General features: G+C 47.2%; 1 protein-coding gene across 1 annotated transcript in view; it reads left to right on the top strand.

Annotated features, from left to right (window-relative positions):
- MRPS18A (mitochondrial ribosomal protein S18A) overlaps positions 1–25013 on the top strand; it is a 28342-nt gene continuing 3329 nt past the window's right edge. The window contains exons 1-5 of the mRNA XM_045010073.1: positions 1–132; positions 1287–1318; positions 4173–4277; positions 13631–13754; positions 16339–16405. Of these exons, the coding sequence (XP_044866008.1) occupies positions 27–132; positions 1287–1318; positions 4173–4277; positions 13631–13754; positions 16339–16405 (434 nt within the window). The 5' untranslated portion in view covers positions 1–26. The remainder of the gene's footprint in view (positions 133–1286; positions 1319–4172; positions 4278–13630; positions 13755–16338; positions 16406–25013) is intronic.

Below are 25013 nucleotides of genomic sequence, written 5' to 3'. Positions count from 1 at the left end.
AACACACATCAGGGCCGATTCCCAAGATGGCGGCCCCCGGCTTGCTGCGCGGTGGCTGGAGCCGGCTGGTCTCTGGTCTCCTGGGGCTGGGGGGCGGCTGGGCCCGGCCTCCGACCCGCGCGCTCCGGCAGGGTGAGTCCGGGGGGGGGCGCCGCGCCCCTGCCGGGAGACGCGAGCCGGAGGGAGCCAGCGCTGCGCTGCCGCCCTGGTCAGAGCGAGGGGGGCAGCGGGCGGGGAAGGGCCGCAGGCTCCTGGCCGTCAGGGTAAAATCTACCCCTGCTGCTGGCACCGCGGCTGGGCCCAGAACCAGGAGGCGCCCATCGGCCACATCGTCCGGCCGGCCCGCCCGGGGCTGAGATTGGCATTTGTAGGGTGCTGCCCACGCCGAGCTGCGTGGCAAAGGTCGGCTTGTGAGCGACCCGCGAGGGGTGGGGCTAGCGACAGGGGTTCAAGAGACCTGATCTCAGGTGCTTGTTTAGACAGACGCTTCCCGTAAGGCTTTGGACAAGTCACATTATCTGCCCAGATGTGTAATGAGGATAATGCTTCCCTTCCTCAAAAGGGTGGGGTGCAGATACACTCCATTGATGATTGTCCACCACTGAGTTACTGCAATGCTAAGGGACATATAAGTAATCTAAAACAAATAGAAATAATTGTGTTGTCATTAAAGTTGCAATAATTAAGGTTCAGGTTTAATTTCCCATCATTATGAATGGGAGAACCTCCAAAATCACAGTTCTGCTCTTTTAGTTTCACAAAGCAAGGTGTTTGTACTCTGTCTGAAGATTGTCACAGCCAGAAGGGCAAGGAAGTTTCTTTCCTCCCTACACAGGCTTTAACCATGGAGAAACTAAAAACACTGAAGGCAGCCTAAACGCTTGACATTTAAGATTGCTTTTACTTAAGAGGGTCTCTTGACTTCCTTGATCAGAATTACCAGAGATTATAGGGAAATCATAAAACTTTTGAACACACCACAGATATACTCCAAAACAATAAAAATTAAGCAATGAGAGGTCCCCAGTTTGAAAGGCCTGCCCTTTGCTCTGCCTATTGGTCTCCTATGGTTACTCTGCCTGCAACTGCCCACCAGTAAAGCATTATCTTTGGCAGTCTTCATACCTCATGTTTGCTTTGTTGGGGAATCACACTCACTCTTGCATCCCTGACTTCTGTCCACCACATGTTTTGTTTGTACATAATTTCAGTTTATTAATTAAAAGAAAGTCACTAGTTCCAGCTTGAATATGTCTGACCTTGTTTTCAAACTTTTATTTCTGCAGTTGTGGAAGTTACAGAAGGAAGTACAACTGTTGTAAGTTATTACTTTTTTCCAAGTCACAATACACACTACTTCTAAAGCCACATTTTTGTAGTATGGGTAGAAACACATTTTCTTTAGAAATTTCAGGGATGAAGTTGTTGGGAGGTTTTTTTTGGTCACATTGGCATATTTTGTCTGGAGGTGGGACATACAGTACATGCTAACATTGGAGGTCCTGGCTGGGGGGGAGACTTGTTAGATGGAAGGGGGTTGGAATCCTTCATATTCAATGGGTCAATGAAAATGAGGGACACATGGTATGGATTAAAGCCTACATCACAGCTCAGTGCCTGTAGTCCCCTCAGCAAGGGGAGCACTCTTGGCTTCTGCTTCCCCAGCCTTTCCTCTTGAGTGGTGGAATTCATCTCTCTCCCTTCAGACTGGGGTGTTTCCAAGATGAGCAGTTTAAACTCTGATATCCCCATCAGAAGACAGACTTTTTTGCATTCTCTTCAGAGATGGTTAACCGTGTAATTACCACAGTTAATATACTACACAACTCTTTATAAGCAAGCACATTTTATTCTTAAGGTAAAAGCAATAAAGCAAAAACATTAAAAACAATAGAAGAACCTACATGCATACTAGTAAGCTTACCAGAAATCATCCTAATTCCAAAATGGATTCTGGCAGACCCCACACAGAAGTTTTTCTTTGGTTTCAAGTTCATAACACCCTTTTCTCAGAACAAGAACACAGGCTTATGGGGTCTTAGCTTCCAAAAGTCCTTCCAGCCCTTCCCTAAGTATTGGGGCCCTCAGTGGACTTGAGATCCTGTCCGTTTTCTAGATCAGGAGGAAGGCAAACACCAAGAAGGAGAGCGATTTGTTATATTACCAGCAGGTATAAGTAGGAGTGACCGGATGAATTCAAAGGTGGCCAACAATCGTCCTTTCTTTGCTAGTGATGTGTAGACAAGATTTGGCAAGACAGCACTTACCAAAAAGTGTGTTCTCTAAAAAGCTTGGGTTTCTTTTCTGGTTATTTTTACATTAGATATCATGTATTGACTGAAATCTGAGCACTTTACTGGGTCGGAGTTTTTATATTTATTTTAGATTTGTTTCATTATATAACATAAAAGTGTCCTTGATATGAAATTGTTTGTATTTTTAACATATTTGTACCAACAAGAGTAAAACCAATCAGCAGCCATGGGAATTGGGGGATGGATGACCATCTCTCTCTTTCCTACCCTCAAGTCCATGTGCACCAGCACTCAGCATGCTTTTCTGCAAAAATCTGGAGAAAAAGATGAACCAGCACCATGCCCAGAAGGTCAAAAGATCAGTGCTATTTCAGCCCAAATGGAGAAATGAACTCTAATGTTGGAAGCCCCTCAGGGAGAACACCCCTACTAAAAGCGTCTCCATTCAAAAACAAGGGACTTTCATGTAAGTGGATTACTGAAATCTGCACAGTCTTCAACTTCCAAGCTCCATCCAGAGCACTTCTCAATAAACTAGACTTGAGGTAACAAAAGCGTAAATCGCAGTAGCAAGATCCTTATTTGAAAGAAATGGTCACAAATTCATGGCCAGATGTAAATGGTGGGGGGGGGGGGGAGAGATGCTGATAATTTCTGCTACATAATCTCTTAACAGCACCTGGAGATCTATCAATATCCACAGAGAGGAAACTCTCAACAAATGGTGGGCACACAGCATCAATTAAGAGGCAGACATAGTCTTCCTCATATCTTCCACCCATCCTACCAACATCACTTCAGTCTCTTCTGGATTCCACCTCAGACAGCTAGCCTTTATCTGTATTCCGATCTTTATCAAACATTGAGAAAGGTATTTACCATGTATGGATGAGTGTGCTGGGTCTTATCAGCCCACGAAAACATAAACTTATATGCCTCCTTATTAGCCCTTCTACAGGCCCCGTACGCACAATGAACACATGGTGTGACAACACAGAAACCTACATAAAAGTAATCAGGTGTAGAGGAGCCAAAAAATACATTCTGAAATTTCTCCCAAGAGATGAGACTGAAGCCACTCAGGGCATGTGGCTCTTTTCTAGGGTTCACAGACAAGTCAACAACACTTCGTGGTCAGCAGTATCAAAGGCAGCTGATAGATGTGATAAATCAACATGGATGCTAGATCTTTATCTATTACCAGGAAGGAATTGTTTATCAAATGAGTCAGTGCAGTGTTTAATGTCACCAGGTCTAAACCCAGACTGACAAAGAACAGAATACTAGATGCTGGCCTGTGTTTGGCTAGATTGTTAATATCAAGCGATGATTTTTGAGAGTCATCCAGCTGTACAACAGATTCTTTAATAAAAGTTATATGTACTGAGAGAATCTGCCCGCGGTGATTTAACTGTACTTCACTGGGCAAGAAGGGCATTGGTCCAAAACACAGACTGTGGCATGAAATATTCCCAACAGCTAGTACCTCACTGGGTGACATCGACCCAAACTCAAACACTAAGGATTTGTCCCCATCACTACTACCTTGCACTCGCAGAAGTAGACAGCTCAGTCTGAATTCTCCAGTTTTTTTACCTACAAAGTAATATGAAACGTCTGCAAAATAGGAGGGATTCGAATTAATTGAGCTCTCCACTACTCAACACAAATCCATTGATCAAGACTTACCAGGCCCTAATGACTCTTTGGACTTGTGCCAGCTCCTATGTACATCTGAAATGCTTGTTCTATATGTACCTGACTATAAACAGCTTAGTACAGGGACTCTCTTATGTTCATACAGTGCTGAGTAAGCTGTTGGAACTTGAGCGATAAGCCTGCATACCCCGAATGTATACGTAGGCCTGAACTATGGGCTCTTCATCTGATCAGTGTATCCTCTGACTTGTTTCCCAGATTGAGGGCAAAATTATAGAAGATGTCAAAACCCCAACTCCTCCTAACCCTTCTGGTCAGTGTCCCATTTGTCGCTGGAACCTGAAGCACAAATACAATTATGAGGTAAGTGTGGTGACACTTAGCTAGTTGAATGTTATTCTCAAAGCTGTACTCATGCTGCTACTAAACTGCACAGCCTGCCATTCTTTTAGCTTCCTGGGCAGAATAAAGATTAATAGCTCCATCTCCCCTTCCTTAAGGTTTAGTGAAAAACCCTTTGTGCGAGAGCAGTTCCTTCAAAGCCACAACTGGCTTAGATGAACAGCATCTAAGCACAGCTGGCTAGTCCTGTGCTAACTACTATCCTATTACCAATGTGTCCTCTAAATTTTCCTTGTACTTAGCGGTTTACAAACTTCCCAGAGCCTCACGTGGTGGAGCCTCCATCCATGGGGGAACAGAGTGGAGGCAGAGACTGGGAGCAGCTGGATCCTGTGCGTTGGGTCGTCAGGTCGCAATGCCATTTGAATTTGACAGGCTGCTCCTCCATCATGCCAGCAAGGAAGGGGTTCAACCATTACACCTCCCAGCTCTGGTAACTGCTTCCCCATTGGCAGAGGTGTGACCTGACCTGTGGGCCGGGGGGAGAGAGAGGCGCAAGGCTGGCCACGGTCAGAAAAGCTCCAAGTTCCCACAGCCAATGTGAAGGCAGTAACCAGAGCCAGGTGGCATGGGGCATTGCCCTCCGTGAGTGAGTGGTGTTGTGCCAATTGGTGGTGTGTCCAGGTGCATGGACTCCAGAGCCCAGTCACAGGCTGCATTCCATTCCCACCGACACTGGCTCTGTGGCACACCACTCAGCTCTGGTTACTTCTTCCCCATTGGCAGAGGTGTGCCCTGCCTGCTGCTGGGGTGCCTTGGCCAGAACCTTATTGTCTCTCAGCTCTCAAACAATCAGCCAATGGGAGGCAGTAACTGGAGCTGGATGGTGAGGTGGGGGCAGAGTCAAAGTTGTAAGTAGTATGGTTTGTGATGTGTGGTTCATGGAAGATTGCTATGTGATCGTGAATGTGCACAGTTTAGGGAACATTGCCTATCACACAGCCCTCCTTTGGATCCTTCATATCTGGTCTGGAGTAGTTTGCGTGCAGCGGAAAGGAAGGGATAGGACATGTTAGATCAGGGGTTGGCAACCTTTCAGAAGTGGTGTGCCAAGTCTTCATTTATTCACTCTAATTTAAGGTTCCACGTCCCAGTAATACATGTTAATGTTTTTAGAAGGTCTCTTTCTATAAGTCTATAATATATAACTAAACTATTGTTGTATGTAAAGTAAACAGGGTTTTTAAAATGTTTAAGAAAGCTTCATTTAAAATTAAATTAAAATGCAGAGCCCCCCCGGACCGGTGGCCAGGACCTGGGCAGTGTGAGTGCCACTGAAAATCAGCTCGCGTGCCGCCTTCAGCACACATGCCATAGGTTGCCTACCCCTGTGTTAGAACTTTGGAAACATGCATCCCTCGCCACCCAGCATATGATCTGGAATGGATTTATCTTTCTAATGTGCCCCAGTATCCAACATTGAATCAGTCCTCCAACTGGACTCTAGGTAGTAAACCCGCTGCTGGGCAGCTTGTTCAAGCCTATTCCTGACTCCAGGTAGCTCAGAAAGCTTGAGTCATTGTTCCCAAAGAGGAATTAGATATAATGTCTCCAAACACTGCAAGCTTCTCATTGCCATCAGTTATCTTTATAACTGGACGGTGGAAAATGGGAAGGGGGCCGGGGAAAGTGTTTAGAAACATGACAAATGCCCAATAACTGTTTTATACAAAGTTGTGCCTGGATATGGAGGTGTCCGCAAAAATAGCCTTTCTGTGTTTGAAACTCCTTTCCTGTCAATAAAAGGAAATGGATTTTCAACAAGTATTTTTGAGGGAAATCTAGTGTGAGAGGGTTATAGAGGAATTTTTAAAATACACTGTTGGAAGGCAGTAGAGAATCCTATAATAAAGGCCCAAAAGTGCCTTTGAAAACCCATAATATGGGAAATAAGACTTGGAGAAGGTAGTATTACAAGGGGCTTTTCAAAAACTGCATTTAAAAAATAAAGCCAAAAACCCCACTACCAAACAAAAAAAATCTGTACTAGAAATAGAAAGGAAGGGAACCAGACAAGAATGCACAGTTACAAGATAAGGCAACCAAAAATGCAGAATAAGTTAATGCCAGTGGGATTAGGGGGATATAGATACAAATACATCTGGAGGAAAATAAATACTTGTGAGAAAGTAAGCCCACTAATGATGAGGGGGTTGAAAGCCAGAGTGATTCTAAAATGGCTGAGCTACTCTCATGTATCTATAACAAGAAAAATAAGGAAAAGAAGTTTGAATAATTGGGTAGTGATGACAATCCTGTGAATAAGCTATTGCAAAAAAGCAGGTAAGGAAATTCTTAGAGACATTGACTTATACACACACCAGCAGGTCATGATCACATGCAGCCCTCCAGGGTCTTGAGGGAATTAGCCAACAAACCAACTGCTCCATTAGCAGTTATTTTTGAGAAGGCATAAAAAACTGGGGAGGTACCAAAGGATTTGAAAATAGTGAATGAGATAAACATGTGAGAAAGAGAAATATGGTCCTGGCAATTGCCCTTTGGGAAATCTAACCTCTATTCCTGTATAGAACAGACAAAAGGGGAGAACCACATTGAGCACTCACCGGATAACAGAACTTAGGAGCAACAAGTAGTGTTGAGGGGTTATGAAGAATCATGCTGAACAAAAACTTATTCCACGCAGGTGACACAGTAAGTGGGGGATTTAAACGTCAATAAAATATTTGATAGTGTCTAGTGAAATATTGTCGAAATTAAATTGGCTAGGATGGAAGCATTATAAATGGATTGAACACACTATGAGCAGAGTGCAATAAGAAATGATTGTGGGAAGTGGTCCAATGGCTGGTCTGGTCTTCGTAATTATCTAGAAGAATCAGGAAATAGAATGATAAATTTGCAGATGATACTAAATTGGGAGGAGTTGCAAACACTGAGGATAGAAAAATACTATCCATCCTGGGGATCAGATTTTTTTCATAAAAACGTAAGAGTGGCCATACTGGGTCAGACCAAAGGTCCATTTAGTCGAGTCTCCTGTCTTCCGACAGTGGCCAATGCCAGGTGCCCCAGAGGGAATGAGCAGAACAGGTAATCATCAAGTGATCTATCCCCTGTCACACATTCCCAGCTTCTGGTAAATAGAGGCTAGGGACTCCATCCCTGCCCATCCTGGCTAATAGCCATTGATAGACCTATCCTCCATGAACTTATCTAGTTCATAGTGCTGCCCACACTTTAATGCAAAGATTGTCTTGAAGGAACTCTTTTCCAGTTCATTATTGCAGAATATATAACTACAGCAATTGCTTACACAGAAAAGTAACGTTAGGAAAGAATGTAATGTGGTTTTAGGTTTTTTTTATGTGATGCTGAGCAACTGGAAACAAGGAGCCAGCACCAACTAGCTTTCATCAGGTCACCAGCAAGTGTTTCATGGATCAAAGTTTAAGAACCTAGAGAAATTAAAAATCAATAGACTTCTAATGTGCTCAGCACTGTAGTCTGTGGGTATTGCAAAGAGAGCCAGGAAATAACAAAGATTCAGCCTATCAAATGCAGCAAATAAAATGGGGTTTTAGCATTTAAGACCAGAATTGACCACGAGGATTATCTAGTTTCATCTCCTGTATAGCACAGGCCACCAGTACCCCCAGCACCCGCACTCTAACCCAAGTCTGGGTAGGTAGTAATCCAAAACACTTTGATCACCAAGGGAGGGGTACAAACGTGTATTGTCAGCAAAGGGTAGAACAAGGAGCAGTGAGACCTCATTACACAGAGGGAAATTTAAGATGAATATTAGGAATCACTTTCTAGTGCTCTCTGGTAGGAGGTTCGGCCACTGGTGAGAATAAGAGGGCTACTTGGAAGCACAGAGGTAGTTGTAGATAAGAATGTTGTGCTGTTTGTGGCTTTAGAGCCCAAGAGTAGAGTTCTAATATCAGAGTTCACTGTAGGTCCCATCACTGGATGAAAGGTATGATCCTCTTTTAAGATTAGGGCTGTAATTCAGCTAGGCTGGTCAGTGTGCTTGCAGTTGGGCTATGCAGTTTGCCCCATAGAAGCATTCAGTTTGGACCTTAGATACTAATCTTCAGGAGGGAGGTGAAAACTGAACGCCAGGGAAGCTCACCTTGTTTTAAGAAGGTTGGCTGGAATCTCAGGAGCCATCGTGTGAAAGTTTGCATTCTTGGTCTCAGAAAGCAGGCTGGGAATGTAGGCCATCACGGCAGTAGTTTTGGCCTTTGAATGAATGTGAGTCTTGGGTTATATATCCAGTTCTCTTGCTGCAAATCAAAGGAGAGGCTGGAGAAAGATGAGGGGGGTGGTGTGGATTGGTAAATCAGAGCAGTAGCAGATCATGACAAATCCACAGCTGGAGGCGTGCCTTACTCCAGTGGGACTGATTGGAGTTGTGAAGAGTAACTTGAGTTCTATTGTAAATAATCTCTGTTTCAGTATGTCTCTTGTATGTCTAGACTTTGTATCAGTCATGGTTTTTCAAATTTTGAAGTGTTTGGGTGGAATAAATGCTGCTTTTGCCCCCAGAAAAATCTCAGTTATGCTTCCTAGCCACAGCAGTAGTGAGTGCTTGAGAAATGAAGAATTTGAAATTTTTAACAGGAGGGTAATTAACCATTGGAATGATTTACCGAGGGTTCTGGTGGATTTTCCATCACTGGGAATTTTGAAATCAATTCTGGATGTTTTTTTCTAAAAGAAGCAGCAAAGAATCCTGTGGCACCTTATAGACTAACAGACGTTTTGCAGCATGAGCTTTCGTGGGTGAATACCCACTTCTTCGGATGCAAGTGCATCGTATTCACCCACGAAAGCTCATGCTGCAAAACGTCTGTTAGTCTATAAGGTGCCACAGGATTCTTTGCTGCTTCTACAGAACCAGACTAACACGGCTACCCCTCTGATACTTTTCTAAAAGAGAGATTCTAGTTCAAACGGGAATTATTTCAGGGAAGTCTTGTGGCCTCTGTTACTTGATGTATTTCTCTAACTATAAGTCTTTAAATCATGATTTGAGGACATCAGTAACTCAGCCGGAGGTTAGGGGTCTATTATAAGAGTGGGTGGGCGAGGTTCTGTGGCCAGCAGTGTGTAGGAGGTCAGACTAGATGATCGTGGTGGTCCCTTCAGGCCTTACAGTTTAGGAATCTATGAGATACCACTCAGCTGTAAAGCAAAGGAAAGCATGTGAGCTCCATTACTGGGGTTACACATGATTGGACTGGATAAAGCACTATAATACGGGGAAGTCTTGCATTAGCTCCTGGTAGGGGGATGGAAGAGATGACCTCAGGACTACTACTTCTCTAACATCTCTGATAGTGGAGCCTGAGGCAGTGGTACAATAAGTGATTTTAGTTTTGGTGTCAGATAAACAAGATTCTTAATCAACCAAAAATGGCACTATGGGCAGTGGCAGGTCAAGCTTCCATCAGGCCTCCTTATCAGTGTTCCTCAACCCTGCCCTTGAAGGGGACAGCCTCCATTGGTCATTCATTCCTTGGATTCTACTGAAGTTCCCAGCAATTGGGCCAGTTAGTACCAATTATGGTAGTGGTTTATGTGATGGGTAGAGCCCTGCAAATTCGTGGATCTCCGCAGACCAATTTTGCGGATCAGATGTGGATACAGATTTTGTTTCTAAAGCCCTGCAAATCTGCAGATATCCACTTTATATCCATGAACCATTTTTGTGGACCAGATGCAGATACAAATTTTGTGTTCACGCAGGGCTCTAGAGATGTGGACGCTTGTCCACTGGTAAATTGACTGACATCCTAGTTCATTTCACCTAGGTCACCTAATAGCCATTAGAGATGAAAACCAATTTCAGTTACTGTCAACCTTAGGCTAGATTAGAACCTGCAACCTAGAAGTCTCAGCCCCCAAATATACCTGATATATAATGCCTGGAGAATGGTGTAAAGCTCCCAGGAGTAATGAAAGAAAGAAAACTGATTCTTATGTATCTCAAAGTAACAACTGACAGATATGTCTGGTTCAAACCCATACTTGTTTCGTTGTACAAACAGAACTGTTCTCAGAGCGAATGGAGATTTTGATGAAATGTGCATAACTAGCATTCAGTCTTAGTTCTCAAAGGGGGTTGCAGATATTGGGTCTGTGCTGCATTTCAGCAGTCCACCCATTCAAGGGAATGCACTGTTCAGACTTGGTTTTATATATTTTATCCAGTTTATCCACCCTTTGTAGGGAAGGGTAAACTTGTTTTTCCTTTTTCCCCTTCTCCGCTTTGAACATCATTAGTCTGAGCAGGCAGTAAATATGTCGTACTTTGGCAGCGCACAGGGGAGACAGAACTGCAGCCTTTGCCTATTAGCCCTAGATTAATTCAGTCCAAATTGTTTTCATCAGATGCTACAGATTACAGGGGTGGGAATCTGGGTCTGACCTCTCCCGGGAGCTGTCCAGTGATTAAAGCAAATCTGTGGTTACAGTCTTGGCTCCCCACTAGCACAGAAAGTTAATTTCATGGAACATGACGACAACATGTAACCTTGCCAGACTTCTTTTCTTCTTTAACCCCTTTACGTTTTTGTTCACCTTTCCTCCCCATCCTCCCAAAGTTGGCTGTCTCTATCTGCCCTCTCCCTAGGGGTGGGATGCATCTGGGTAAGGATTCTGGGCGAGGCACCTAGCATGTTACACTTAGGACCCTTCCGAAGTCGTCATAAGATTCTTGCCAATGTGCAGCACTTTAAGCCAAATGACCTTGAGCATAATTTGTAAGGCAGAAATGGGTGGGACATAGATGATTTCAATAAATAAATAACTGTCACAAGAGAGAAGCTGATTGGTGCTGACAGCATTGGGCTGGGTTAACATTGGGGCATGGACTCTCCTGATTGGCAGGACAATAGATAAAGAGCATCTATCTCCCCCTCTCCTTTTTTCTTTCTTTACATGGAAACATTTGATATCGACCCTGTGACACCACAGGGTGTGGTGGTAATGTGAGAAAGCCCTTGGACCAAGCACACCCTGGGTGCAGTGGTGTCCCACACTTAGAACATGCCACGTAAAGGGCTGTGGCCTACTTAGGGTTTTCATTGCTGCAAATACTGGAACAGCCTAAAAATTACTATTAACTCTCTCCTACCCCTTCCTCCCCCCCCCCCTCCCCCACATACATAAAGGAACAATAAAACAGGCTACTTAAAGCAGTTAGGAAGGTTTTCACACCCTGGGCATTTGGAGCTGCACTCTTCTTCTCCCTTATGGAAGCGAGCTCTTTCAGTATTGGGTGGTGGAGCCGAGTCATTGGCAACATAGAGAACTGGATGGCTGAAAGAGCTGGGGAAAGGGATGTGGCGTCTCACCCTGGATCAGTCAATGAAATCCAGCTCCCATCAGCAGTGGCCAAAAGTCATTGCCTTTGACAGATCTCAGTCCAATGTCCACCAATCCAGCTGACAGTAATTAGCCCTCTTGTCATGGCCTCAGTGCCAAGGCCGGAGATTGGCTGGGACATGGACACTGAGCTTTCCTTTTGTCCTTAGATGGTCTCTCTGGGTTAGCACCTAGGCTCACTGGTAGGGATGTTGTCCCTGTTGTCTGGATAAATCATCAGTCCACAGAGTTATTGGTCAGGTCCCTTATATCAGCATTAAGTTGCCTAAACTTTTAATTTTAAAAGGGACTGGGTCTGAAAAAGAGGGTTAGAATGGAGCCAGAGAACAGGAACTGTAGATGAGGAGTCAGTGGCAGGCCCCTTGGATACTCTGGTACAAGTGCCTTTATGTAGTAGAGAAAATGTGACTTAATAAAGCTCTAGACTCAGTTTCTGTTGATGTCAACAGGGCTTGAGAGGATCTAACATGAGCAATAGCTCCCAGAACCAGTGCTACAGTCCGTTTATTTCAGAATCAAGTCTATCCAATACCGTAGTGGTGGGTATGGGATATAAACCCTTGATAGCTAGATATCCTGGCTTTTGCATTGGCTCAGCCCATAGCAGAGGTCTAGTTTGCCTGCATCAGCAGGTATGGGAGTGTGTATTGTGCTCTTCCACCTGGCCCTGATTTCTCTCAGGCAGATCATGGGGAATGCCTGCTGACAGGTCTCTCCCAGGCTGCAAGCCACATGTGCATGCTCTTTCCACCCAAAATATGGAAATGTTTACAGCAGCAGCAGCAGAGAAAAAAACTCCCAACTAGTTCAGTGAGTCTGGCAGTGGGAAACTTCCAGCAGATTGGGAAAAACAAGCCCAGCATTTCCGGTGGACCCATGGGATAACATATGATATCAGCATCTGAAAGGGGTGTATCTGCATTGGTCTGACCGGTGTGCTGGCATTTGTTGTGCTGTGTGTGGAAATGGAAAGCATATCTCTGAATGCTGGGCTGTGCCCTTTGCACAGCTAATGAACCCCAGTGCAGCAGCTGCCGCTGCTGTGTCTAAAGCTCCGTCATCCCTGTTATGTGGTGTTACCAGATCCTGGAGATACACCACTTAAATTGTGTTTTATAAATAATGCTTTGCACTTCTGTAGCTTTTAATCTGAAAAGTCAACAGCAGTGAAGTCTACAAAGATCTCTGAACTCTGGCTGAACACACAACCTGCTCTCAGTGCTGTCTGGTAACAAGACTTCCCTTCCTTGTCACTGCTCTAACAGTCCCTCCTAATGTGCATGCAGCCAAAGGGCTGAAAGTTAGTTCTATTAGTTACAGTACAGTTCTCTTATGAAGCACTTACTCCTGACAAGATTTACTAGATTTTGGACTAATCCCCCTTTGCTCTCCACCCCAAAGGGACATGACAGAAGCTCCACCTTGGGAAATTGGATAAAGAATTGAGGAATAAACAGTAGAGGAAAATCCTGCGCTCAGTTTACAGGGGAAAACCCAGATGTGGCCTAACATGTGAGCGCAGACATCTGTGTACACTGCTCCTGATGAGCTAAAGATCAGTTCTCCACTCAATCAAAAACACTGTGGAAAATATCTTTTTGCATGTTTTGTAAAACTGTATTTTTGTATATCTGGATGTTTGACAGATTATATTAGGTACATAGTCTGAAAACGGCAGTGAATGGTGAGATGGCAAAAATGGATGATGACACAATGATTTACATGAATTAATCTATAAAAGACTCTGAACTTCAGAGGACCTAACAAAGCTAAGCCAATAGGCTACACAATGGCAGGTGAAATTTGTTGCTGACAAAATCCCAGATAATATACACCGGAAGGAATAATTTTGAACTTTTCATATGTAGCACTGGGGCAGTATCAGCACCTAAGAATTGCAGCCATTGGTGCAGCTCTGGCACTGATCATTCTACCTTCTTTCCTTACTTCCCTAGGATGTCTTATTGCTGAGTCAGTTCATCCGTTCTGATGGAGGGATGCTGCCCCGTAGGATCACAGGTCTTTGTCTGGAGGAGCATAAGAAAGTTGCAGTGTGCGTACAAATGGCTCACCGAGCAGGTAACGAGTCCTGTCTGGGAACAAGTCCCAGACCCCTTTATTTAGTAGTAACCACTTTGGGGAGGGAACATACCTTCCTCCCTTCCCACCACCACAACCACCAGAGTTACTAAGCTGCCAGTGGGCTCGTACTGTTTTCGGACCCCTTATTACCAAGTGCCCAAAGCCCTTTCTACCAACCTCCAAAAGGGTGTTGAAACGCTACCCAGTGGCCCTAAAGAATTTTGAGCCTTCTTCCTTCCACCTAAACCATGAGCCATTAGTTGTCACAGCAGTATAAGAAAAATCCAAGTCCGTGAAAGGAACTCCTCATGACAAAGAGCCCAAAACATTGGATCTGTTCAGGCAAAAAGCCTGTTGTTGGCTTCACTGCAACTACATATGGCAAATTACCAGGCATAATTTGCCAAATACAATTTCCCGACTTGGAAGAAGGTGATCCATTTTTGCCTAAATTGCTTCAAGACACTGAGAAGGAGCTGAAGGGAGGCCAGGAAGGCCAGATAGTTGCCAGGAGAGCTCAGCAGGTGGCAGCCACACAGGCCTTGGACATAGCCACAAGGTTGATGGCTACATTTGTGATCAGGAGACTTACCTCATGGCTATTTTCCTGGAGGGTACCAAGAGAGGTGTAGGATACCATTCAAGATCTCCCATTCGAGGAAATGGAGCTCTTCAGTTCGAGGTCTAGGCTCTACCTCCCTAAAGGAATCAGACCACCCTAAGATCCCAGAGGATTTACACACCATTCACCAGTAGGAATTCCTACAAATATCAGCCCCAACAAAGGCAATAGGCTCACCTTTATTCCCACAGTAGACAACCGGATTTCCAACAATAGAAATGTTCACAGTACCTGTGGAGGTGCCCTTCATCTGCCTCCTCCATCACCTACTCCTCCTCATTACTCCAATAGCAAATTTGATGGGAATGTCGTGGGCCACATCAGAATCGATCAGGTGCTAGCAACTACCTTCAGGACCCAGCTTGCCCCACTTCGTTGGTCTTGGTCTGATATCACCTTGGACAAATGGGTGTTGGGAACCATGTCCATGATTATCCCACTCACTTCGCCATCCCTCTTCAGGGACCCATCTCATGAGAGCCTATTACAGAAAGAAGTGGCCTTATTGCTTTATCTAGGAGCCATAGAAGAAGTTCCACAGGAGTACAGGGGTAGAGGCTTCTACTTGCAGTGCATCTTTATCCCAAAGAGGGAAGGGTTGGCTGATCTTTGTCCTAGACCTGAAGAGACTGAACAAATACATATGCTGTCTCAGATTCAGGATGGTAACGCTTGCCTCCATCACTGGCTGCTGTACCTCTCCCACTGAATATCAAGACTCACTCCACCAGAGCTTAAATGACTGCTTCGGATATGTGCCAATGTCAGAGATCTCATGTAGAGTAACCCACTGACCTTTGTCAAGTGCTGTGCCTTGGACTTAGCTGCTAGGTCAGATGCAACGTTCAGGAGAGCAGCTCTCCAATCGTTGCAGGTGGAATTCCATGGAGGCAGTGTTGCCTAGTGGATATAGTAACAAAGTAGGATTCAGGAAGCCTGGGTTCTATTCCCACTGGCATGCTGGGTGACCTTGGGCAAGTTGTGTCACCTCTCTGTGCTTCAGTTCCCTCTTCTGTAAATGAGGAAAAGGCCTTTTGTAAAGCACTGTGAAATCTACTGATGAAATGCTATACGTATATATATTTTATTTCGACTATCCATAGGAGATACTTCTTGCCTGCAATGGGCTCCACATTGACACGTTCTTGAAAAGAGAGTGGTTATTTACCCTACAGTTATTGTGGTTCTTTGAAATGATGTAGCCAGCATAGGTCCCACAACTGCCCTTCCAAGCCTGCTCTTAGGAGTTCTCAGCTACTGTGGGCTTTGAATTCCAAGGGAACTGAACATGTAGTCAGAGGGATCCAGTAAGTATCTGTTCTTTCATGTCTCAGTGATCTCTGAGATGGAATAAAGGAACAATTTATGCATAGCCACAAGTGTTCAGGATAGGAAGTGAATGTAATGTTTGGCATATAGCCCCACTCATCTGAGGATTTCCAATTAATGTACGGAGATGGGGAAGTGACTTGCCCAAGGTCACACAGCAAGGTGTCAGTCAGGAATGGATCCCAGGTCCCCTAAGTGTTTCCTTGCTCTAGCCATTATGCCTGCTCTCCCATGCTATATTCAAATTAAAATCCAGAGAGAATTCAAAGAGGCAGATTGTAATCCTTGAGCTGGAATCTGGCTAGATGTCGGTGCCCTCACTCTGATAAACAGCACCGGGGATATTTAGTGACCATAAGTGGTCAGCTCTTCAGTTATATGTTTCATGTCAAATCCAGCACCTCCAGCAGCACTGCGCCCCTGCCTGTATTAGGGTATTGGTTCAATACTGACTCGGCGGGAAGAATCCCCCTTCCATTATAGCCCCTTGGGCTCTCTCTAGCAATCTCCTATCCAAATACTGACCAGGCTGCTTAGCTTATGAGTTGTAATGGGATCTCAGAATGGTATAACTGTAGCTATTAGCAAGGGAACAATGCAAAATCTCACATCTTTCCTTTCCCATTTCAGGTTTGCTGCCAAACCACAGGCCGCTGCTTCCTGAAGGGCATGTTTCCAAGAAACCCAAGCTCAACAGGTGAATAGTTTTCTCTTGCCTTTAAGGGGACTGGAGGTGGGAGGGCATTTCTGCCTCCAAACAAGCCTAAGGCAGTGAAGTCAGCCTGGATTCAGGACCTATAATGAGTGAGGCTCCGTCACTATGCTCTGGCCTGCCAATACTTCATGGTGCTCCACAACTAACCACACCTGATCCAAACCTCCACACAGAGTTAAGAAACTGCTGTACACATGAGATACGTTCTCCTTCCCTCAAACCCACCGGCTTCCCCCTAATTGGCAATAGTGCAGGGAGGATACTGCTGGTACAAATCCCTCAGCTAGACAGGATGCAGAGAAGCCCGCGGAGGGCAGGCAAAAGGAGCTTGTTACAGGCATGCTGCACTCTTTGCCCTTTCCCTGTTTTCCCCTTTTGCCTGTAGTTTGTCAGTCACCCTCAGCTTGCCCTTCCTGTGTAACAAGCTCTCTTTCCCTCCTTCCTCCCCCACAACCCCGCTGCCCAGCCCCCTGGCCTTTGATGGGAGAACTGAAAACCCTCTGTGCCTCCCTCACTGTTGGGAGGTGCTAATCCCCTGTTTATGACCTCACACTCTGTTTCCATGGAGATGTCAAAGCGGTTTATGAACCTTCATTAGAGAGTTGTGGGGTTACCAGAGGCCATGGGCCTGTTGCTGGGAGAGTTTAGACTCCAAATCTCAGGGTGGCTTGAGACTCCTGGGATTTGGGCCTGGCTTTCTAGCTGAGACTTGGTGGGCAGCTCTTTGGGGTTTGCCAGGCCACAGGGGGTGTGCCTGTACTGCAGTTAAAAAACCCCAGCTGGCCCATGACAGCTGACTTGGGCTAAGGGGCTGTTTCATTGTGGTGTAGACATTCAAGCTTGGGCTGGAGCCCGGCGCTAAGACCCTGCGAGGTGGGAGGGTCCCAGAGCTCGGGCTGCAGCCCAAGCCCATATGTCTATACCGCAATTAAACGGCCTCGCAGCCCAAGTCCCACGAGCCTGAGTCAGCTGGCACGGGCCAGCTGCGGGTGTCTAATTGCTGTGTAGACATACCCACGCTGTGCTGTCAGCAGGGATCAGATTGTGTGCAGACAGTCAGGGTCTCCACAGTGGTAGACTGTATAGGATATGGCCCTCAGATATTGGGCTCTGAAATACCTCACATTTCCATATCTTAAACCTCTTTGGGATTATTTATTAATTGTGCATATCCAGCACATCTGGGGTGAAGTGCAGCAATTGTTTATCACACACAGCAACTCTGCCCAGCTGGTTAGGATAGGAAATGGAGAATCCTAGATCCCACTGCAAGGACCAAGGCTCCAGGGCTAGCACCCTGGCTTCTACTAATCATGCCGTGGGCTCTTCAGATGGGTACCTCCATATACATCTGGCAGCACAGCACCCCTGAGAACCAAGCTTGGGACTTGGTATCTGAGTGCTCCCTACTGGATCACTGTTGCCTCGCTCTGCAGTGGGAGGAGAAAGGTATCAGAGCTGGGGCTGGGATTGAGTTAGGGAAGGGAAGGCAGGGAGAGCTGGAGCAGGCAGGGAACAGAGCTGGGTCACAGCAGGCTGGGAGTTGAGAAGAGCTGGCAGTTTGTGAAGGAGGCAGGATTGGGGTTGAGAGATCAGGCTGGGGATTGGGAAAGATGAGGATGAAGCTGAGGGAGGAAGGCTAGGAGCTGGGGGACTGCAATGAGGGCATTTCAGGAATGCTGCTTAGATATTGTCTCTTCTAACTGCTGGAGGTAAAAAGCTCTGCATTTTTGGAGCCTTGCCATATCTCGGCTGCTGCAGCGCTGTGAGAGCTTTGGCCACGTACCTACCCCCACCTGTGCCTCCCACATCACTCTCTGGAACAGCAGCCAGCACTGCACAGGGCAAAAGACTTTAACCGCTTCCTTCCTCCTGCCCAAATGGCCACCTCCCTTTCCCTTCATGGTACACAGCAGTGTCAAAAGATGGACTTGTGGTTAAGACACTGGCCTGGGACTTGGGAGACCTGGGTTTAGTTCCAGGCTCAAGCACGGGCTCCCTGCCTGACTTTGGACAACTAATTTAATTTCTCTGCTTTGATTCCCCCCCCATCTGTGAAGTTCCTCAAATATCCACAAGTATGTGGGTTGTGCTCAGATCCTGTGGTGATGGGGGACCTAAGATCCTGTCCATAGTGAGTTAGGTGCCTGGGACCTTTGAGTAAACTCAGCCACCTCCATTCAGTGCAGTGAGAGCTGAAGAGCCTTTACCAGTTTCCCCACAAAGCCTTTGAGGTATAATATTAGGACCCCTCAGGTCATCTGACTTGTCACTTTGCTGCCTTTGAGCCGATTGGGTTTCAAAGTGCCAGCCTGGTGAGGGGTCAGTTGTGCTTTGAGAGGGGCCTGAGACAGGATGGAGGGGGGGCTCTGCAGTGAGAGGCAGAGCAGAAGGGTCTGGCCTCTCCCAGCCAACACTGTCTCACACAGCTCAATGGTGTATTTACCAGTTCCCCAAGAGCAGTAGCCCCCACTCCCATCTTCCCCTGAGGGGACTGCTGAGTTGAGTGCTCTGGTACTTGCTAGCACAGCCTCCTGGCCTCTCCAGGTGCCTCCCTACTTGAATGAGATCCTTAGTTCCCTTTGGCATTGCTGCTATAGCCTTGGAGACATCCATGGGGATTCGCTGAGGGGTGTCCTTGCAAAAAAAAAGTTTCTACAGAGACCCCGACAGGAGCTGCAGTGACACCAGACAACTTCTCTGTCCATTTATTAAAGCCCTGCAGTTCTTCTTCCAAGGGGAGGGAGACAAGTGAACAAGTTCCAGGGATCTTAAAACCAGCCTAGGTAGCCACTGAACTCAACTAGCTCTTCCTGTAGTGCTGGCTGTGCCTCTCTCCCTCCTCTCCCCCCCACTACTGTGTGAACGGTGTTAAAAACAACATTCTCCCTGCCTGTCACTGCTGCAGTGTATTGACTCTGCTATTGAAATGCTATCAGCTGGGCCTGGCTGGCCTCTTAGCAGAACATGGGACAGGCATCTCTTGCTACTCCCAGTCACAACAGCTACAGTTGAGTGTTCTTTCAGTTTTTACTATGGTGCCATACAGCCCACTGTATCTATTGGGTTTCCAGGAAATGGGGCGGGCAAAGCCCGCCCCATGCTAACGGAACCCCCCCCCAGCCTAAGGGGAGGTGCCACAGAGCCTCAGAAACCCACTAATTGCGGGGGACAACTAATAAAAGAACAGGGACAGGAGTGCGGTCAAAGGGTCATAAGAAGGGAGCCTGACGGGGACACCGAGCAGAGAACCCCGGACAGCGCCCACTGCTCCTCGAAGGCGTCAAGGGAGCCAGCGGACGCCGCCCAGGCAGAGCGCCTTGCATTACTCTGCAATGACCTCTCTCTCTGGCTAAAGGGGCATCACTTCATGGGCTCTGTAGAGTGTCTTTCTGGTCTTTAGCTGAAGGAAGATGGCAGGTGGGTGGGACGTGGGAGATATGAGGAAGTAAAGCCAAGAGGAAGGGAGGTGAGGAGTGATGTGGTGCCTAACTTCTGGGGGGTACCAGAGCTGCAGACTTTGGGAGAAGAGCAGCTTGCTCAGATGCCTAGCAATGTCAAGCTCTCCCTGATTCTCATCCCCTTCCCACCTCATGGTTGCCCTGTTGCAGGTCGTTTCCCCTCATCACCCTGCCCCTGTACCACACATCTCTGTCTCAGGAACTTGCGTTGGCCTCTTCTTTTCACATGATAGTTCCTTCTCTGGATCTCCTGAACAGGAAGCAGGACAATAGGGATGCAGAGCTTTGTGGTTCTGTGAAGAGTAAAGTCTTGTCTCCATGTGGCGGTTAGAGCAGGGATCGGGAACCTTTGGCACGCGGCCCATCAGGGAAATCCGCTGGTGTGCTGGGATGGTTTGTTTACCTGCAGCGTCCGCAGGTTCGGCCGATCGCAGCTCCCACTGGTCACAGTTTGCTGTTCCAGGCCAATGGGGGCTGCGGGAAACGGCGCAGGCTGAGGGATGTGCTGGCTGCTGCTTCCCATGGCCCCCATTGGCCTGGAATGGTAAACCACGGCCAGTGGGAGCTGCGATCGGCTGAAACTGCGGACGCTGCAGGTAAACAAACCGTCCCGGTCCGCCAGCGGATTTCCCTGATGGACCGCGTGCCAAAGGTTGCCAATCCCTGGGTTAGAGGTTTTCCCCAAGCTGAGGGACAGTGTGTCTCTGTTAGTATCTTATCTGCAGTTATATGTGCTCACCCCCCTCAGCTCCTGAAATTCCTCTCCTTGCTCCCCTGTGCGGAAAGATAAGCAGCCCATTCAGCCACCTCTTGTCCTGTCTGGCTCTTTGCCCTAGCTGTAGAAATGTCCCACTGCAGGGATGGCCAACCTGTGGCTCTGGAAGTTAATATGCGGCTCCTTGTATAGGCACCGACTCCGGGGCTGGAACTACAAGGCGCCAACTTTCCAATGTGCTGGGGGGTGCTCAGTGGTCAACCCTTGGCTCTGCCATGGGCCCTGCTCCCACTCCAACCCTTCCCGCCCCCTCCCCTGAGCCTGCTGTGCCCTCGCTCCTCCCCCAGAGCCTCCTGCATGCCACAAAACAGCTGATCGGGAGTGGGGTGGGGGAGCTGATGCGGGGCTGCTGATGTATTACTGTGGCTCTTTGGCAATGTTCATTGGTAAATTCTGGCTCCTTCTCAGGCTCAGGTTGGCCACCCCTGTCCCACTGTCTCTTTTTGAGAGAGCTAGGAAGAGACTGTCTAGCTCTGGACATGGCCACCAGAGAGCTCCATAAGAGGGTGTCAGGGAGGATGACCTGAGCTCATATATGAGGAGGGGAAATGTTACCTTGAGCTGGATGTGAAGGTGTTTGGTGCTTTGAACCGCTTCTCAAACAGCCAGTGTGGGTCATCTTGAGGCTTAGACTGAGTAAGTGCTCTCATTGGCTACTGGAGTGACAGGCTCAGGACTGCTGCCTGAGATGAGAAGGTTGGTGTTAGATTCCCATACACCCTCCCTAGGGTCAGAAGAGATTCACTGTTGGTAGTAGACCTACCCCTGGCAGGTCATTAAGTCAAAAACCAGGAAACCTTGCTGATCAGTATAACAGTGGTTTCATTCCATCCCCATGGACCTTTCTGCTCCCTAAGTAGGAGTCACAGCCCAGCATCTTTGCTAAAGGTTGGACTGAGGCTCTAAATCCTATTTCCAAGAGTTGAACTTAAGCTTCAATGTGCGACTGGCAGGAATCAGGCAAATGGCTTCATTCAAGGGAAGCAGAGGAGGTTTAACGCATGGCTCCTTCCAGAGTCCCATCAGTGCTGCTCAGAGCAGCAGCAGCTGGAGGTTTCTGCAGACCAGACCAATGCAAGACTCCCTTGTTTCTCCCTCCCTCCCCTGAAGTGAGCTTCTACATTGAGGCCCTGGCCAAGTGGCTCCATGGAGCCTCTCAAAGGGCTGTTCATCAAAGGACTTTCCCATGAAAAGCCATCTGCACAAATGGTCCCAACAGATAGTCTTTGTTCTTAAGGCATCTGCAGCTCCTTCCTTCCTTACCTGCTGAGATGGAGTGGAAGACCAGGTCTTGGGATGGGCTGAAGGGTTCCTGAGGCAACTAGCAAAGGACAGCTTATTGGGCAGTTGTCAGACTCTGGCTTCTCACAAACTAACTTTGGGGACTGCACAGCAGCAGCCCCTGAACTTTTCCTCTGCTACACTTAAGATCATCTCAGAAAGGATATTATGTCTCCCAACATGCTGTGCCCAAATTCCACTTGCCCTGTCAATTGAAGTGACCCTGTTTCTTAGCACAGGGTCTGCCTTCTGATCTCACCTGGGTGATGGCTCTGATGGTGCTTGCCAAGTGCCACTGTAAGGAATTCAGTCAAGCAAGCTGACCTCTGTTGTAAGGTAATGGGAGTTGCTGCCCAGCCACTGGCCTCTTGGCCCAGTGATTATAACTTGTGTGTTTAGCACCCAGCCACCCCAGCCTGCCCTGTCCCCTTTGTCCCTCCATAAAATGTTTCACAAGTATGCTCCCTGCACGTACATGGTGCTGTGTCTCACATATCTGTTGTTCTTCAGGGAAACAAACCCTGTTTCCTCTTGACTGAGAAGTGGTCCCATTATGTTACCTGATGTGTGAACCTCTCCTCACCGGTCCCTTCCCTGAAGCGTGATAAGAGTCCCTCCCTGATCTTAGCTCCTCTTTCCATCAGGTCACTTGCAGCATCTCCTTTGCCCACTCAAGGTGCTCCCAGTAATGTGGTGGTGATGGCACTAACTGTTCCCATTCTTGCTGCCCACATTTTGTGTGTGGCAGGGCAAGCACTGAGGATTGGATCACTGGGAGATGGTGACCCGCACACCCTAGTTTGTTTTCAGTTACACACGCTACCCTGCATAAGAAGGAGTCTGCATTCAGGATTGGGAGAGCCCTCTGCTTTAACACTAAGGAGGTGTTTGAGAAGTGACAGTGGTAGAAGCAGGTCTAGTGCAAGTATGTGAGATACCTACTCAGGCTGTGATAGCTTGTGGTTAACAGCTGAGCCAGAGAGAGGAGGTCTGGGTCTAAGCGGCACTCTGTGGCTGTGATCTCCTCCCTGTTGTCCGGATACTGCCCAGGTGAGAGACCTCTCTCTCTATTTCTCATATCCTCTTTGCTTCCTGTTTGGTAGCTTCTTGACAGTAGTAGCTTGTTAATGCCATCCGTTAGCTGCTTTACCAGCTGAGAGCCCATTGTAGCAATACTGTTGTCGGGTATCCATGTTTTGGTGGCCAGAGTGTAACGGTGTGTTAGCTGTTGTGCCCTTTGCCCCGCTTCATCACATGTTGGAGTGATGCCTCTGCCCATAGTATCATGTTTGTAGAAACTGGAGGTAGAAAAGCCTTCGACTCCATCTCCTGGCAATGCAGAATTGTTCCCTACAGGGCACTTTCTAGTGCTTTGCCCAGTTTAGGGCTTCTGCCGCCTCCTTGAGATGATTCCACAGGCTAAGGAGATGATCCCTCATTGCCAGGGATTGTTCCCTGATCTTCAGTCTGCATTTTTCTTTTCTTAATTTCCTCACATTATACCTAGTTATGCCTTTGTTATGCTTTCACCTGGCATGTGCTGAGCAGTTACATGTTCCAGCAACAACATTTTTTAACGGCCAGCTCGAGAGAGTGGGATTTTGTAAGGCTTTTCCAGTACCATGTGCAACTGCAGTCTGCATTCAGAAATTCCAGAGCCATATGTGTGCAGGCCACACACACCAGAACAGTCTGGGAAGCTGTCATGAGCAGCTGCAGATCAAACCTCCCTCCTTGCTTTCAAGATTAGAAACCTCACTAATTTGGCAGCTTCCTTTCCAGTATATAAATTGTTAGAAGCCATGTGTGGGAGATTGCTGTTCTGAGCTCAATGGCCATCCCAGAGGCAGAGTCTGGAGTCACTTTTATGTGGAAGCTACACTGGCTGCTCATTTGGTCGGGACCTAAATATTAGTTAAAGCAAAACTCCATGAAATCATCCCTTCCATAAACTAGTATGGGGATTACAGTTGTGACTGTAGGTCGTAGCTTCTCAGGGCCTGCTCTCTGCCAGTGGGAGGCGCTGTGGATTATGGGGTAGAAAAGATGGATTTGGAGAGCTCACAACTACTCCATTTCCACCTTCCTGCCAGAAGGAGGCATTATAAGGCTTAGAGTCAGAGTATTGGGTGCAGATAGCTCCCATCTTATTCTTCCCTAGTCTTAGTCCTTCTTTGTCTCTTGGAGAAAGGAGAAGTTGCCCTGTGTCATGTAAGAAGATTACTTAGTAGCAACTGGCTGCTAAACTCCTAGAAGGAAGTGTTTGATGGGATTAGTGTGTCTCCTGCAGACACCCCTTTCCACAATCTGGAAGCTGACTCCAGCGTCTTATTGTTATCAGCACTTAACTTACATGGCATGTGGCTTCTCACCTGCATTGAAAGCCTGTAGCCTTGTTCCCTGTGTTCTGTGTAGACTATGAGTTCAACAACAAAGAACCAGAACAGCCTCAGGTGAGTGGAAGCTAAGAGGCATCCTGGGAAGGGGACGTGGCAAGGAGGAGGCAGCCCTGCCAGCACTTTGATAGAGTGTTTCCTGCACAGGCTCAAGCCCTCTGCTCTTAATCCAAACAAGCGCCAGATTGAAAAAGTTCAGTCAGGGTTCAGAAGTTCAGCCTTGAGCTGCACTGGGATGGCTCCTGCTTGAGCTGCACGCAGGGCCACAGCTGCCCCATGTGCAAGTCATTTCCCTCACCCTAGCCCACTCCTTAGTGTTAAGCAGCAGTGTCTGGATAACGGAACTTGTAGGCTTGTCCCTCTCACAGACTGAACCCTGGAACCCGACTTCCCTGCACCATCGCAATTTGGGATGGCCCAAGGTGCTCCGAAGACCACAGGTTACCAACTGCAGCTGTTTTCGTACTTCTCATTCTTGCCAGACACCCAGCAGGGTTGAAAATAGCTTTGCATGCTGCTCACTCCCACCACATATTGTTACATAGTGGTGATTGTGATGTGGGGCTACCCGCACACACCTCTCCCAAACCTCTTTCCCCAGGACTGGTAGCCGTGGCCCCTTTTGCACTTGTGTGGCTAAAAGCTTGTGACGACTCTGAGAATGCAGAATGCTTTGT

The sequence above is a fragment of the Mauremys mutica genome, chromosome 3, assembly GCF_020497125.1.
Source record: "Mauremys mutica isolate MM-2020 ecotype Southern chromosome 3, ASM2049712v1, whole genome shotgun sequence".
In the NCBI taxonomy this organism is placed as follows: domain Eukaryota; kingdom Metazoa; phylum Chordata; order Testudines; family Geoemydidae; genus Mauremys; species Mauremys mutica.
Note: the sequence above shows the minus strand (reverse complement) of the source record. Positions and strands in the feature narration are given on the sequence as shown.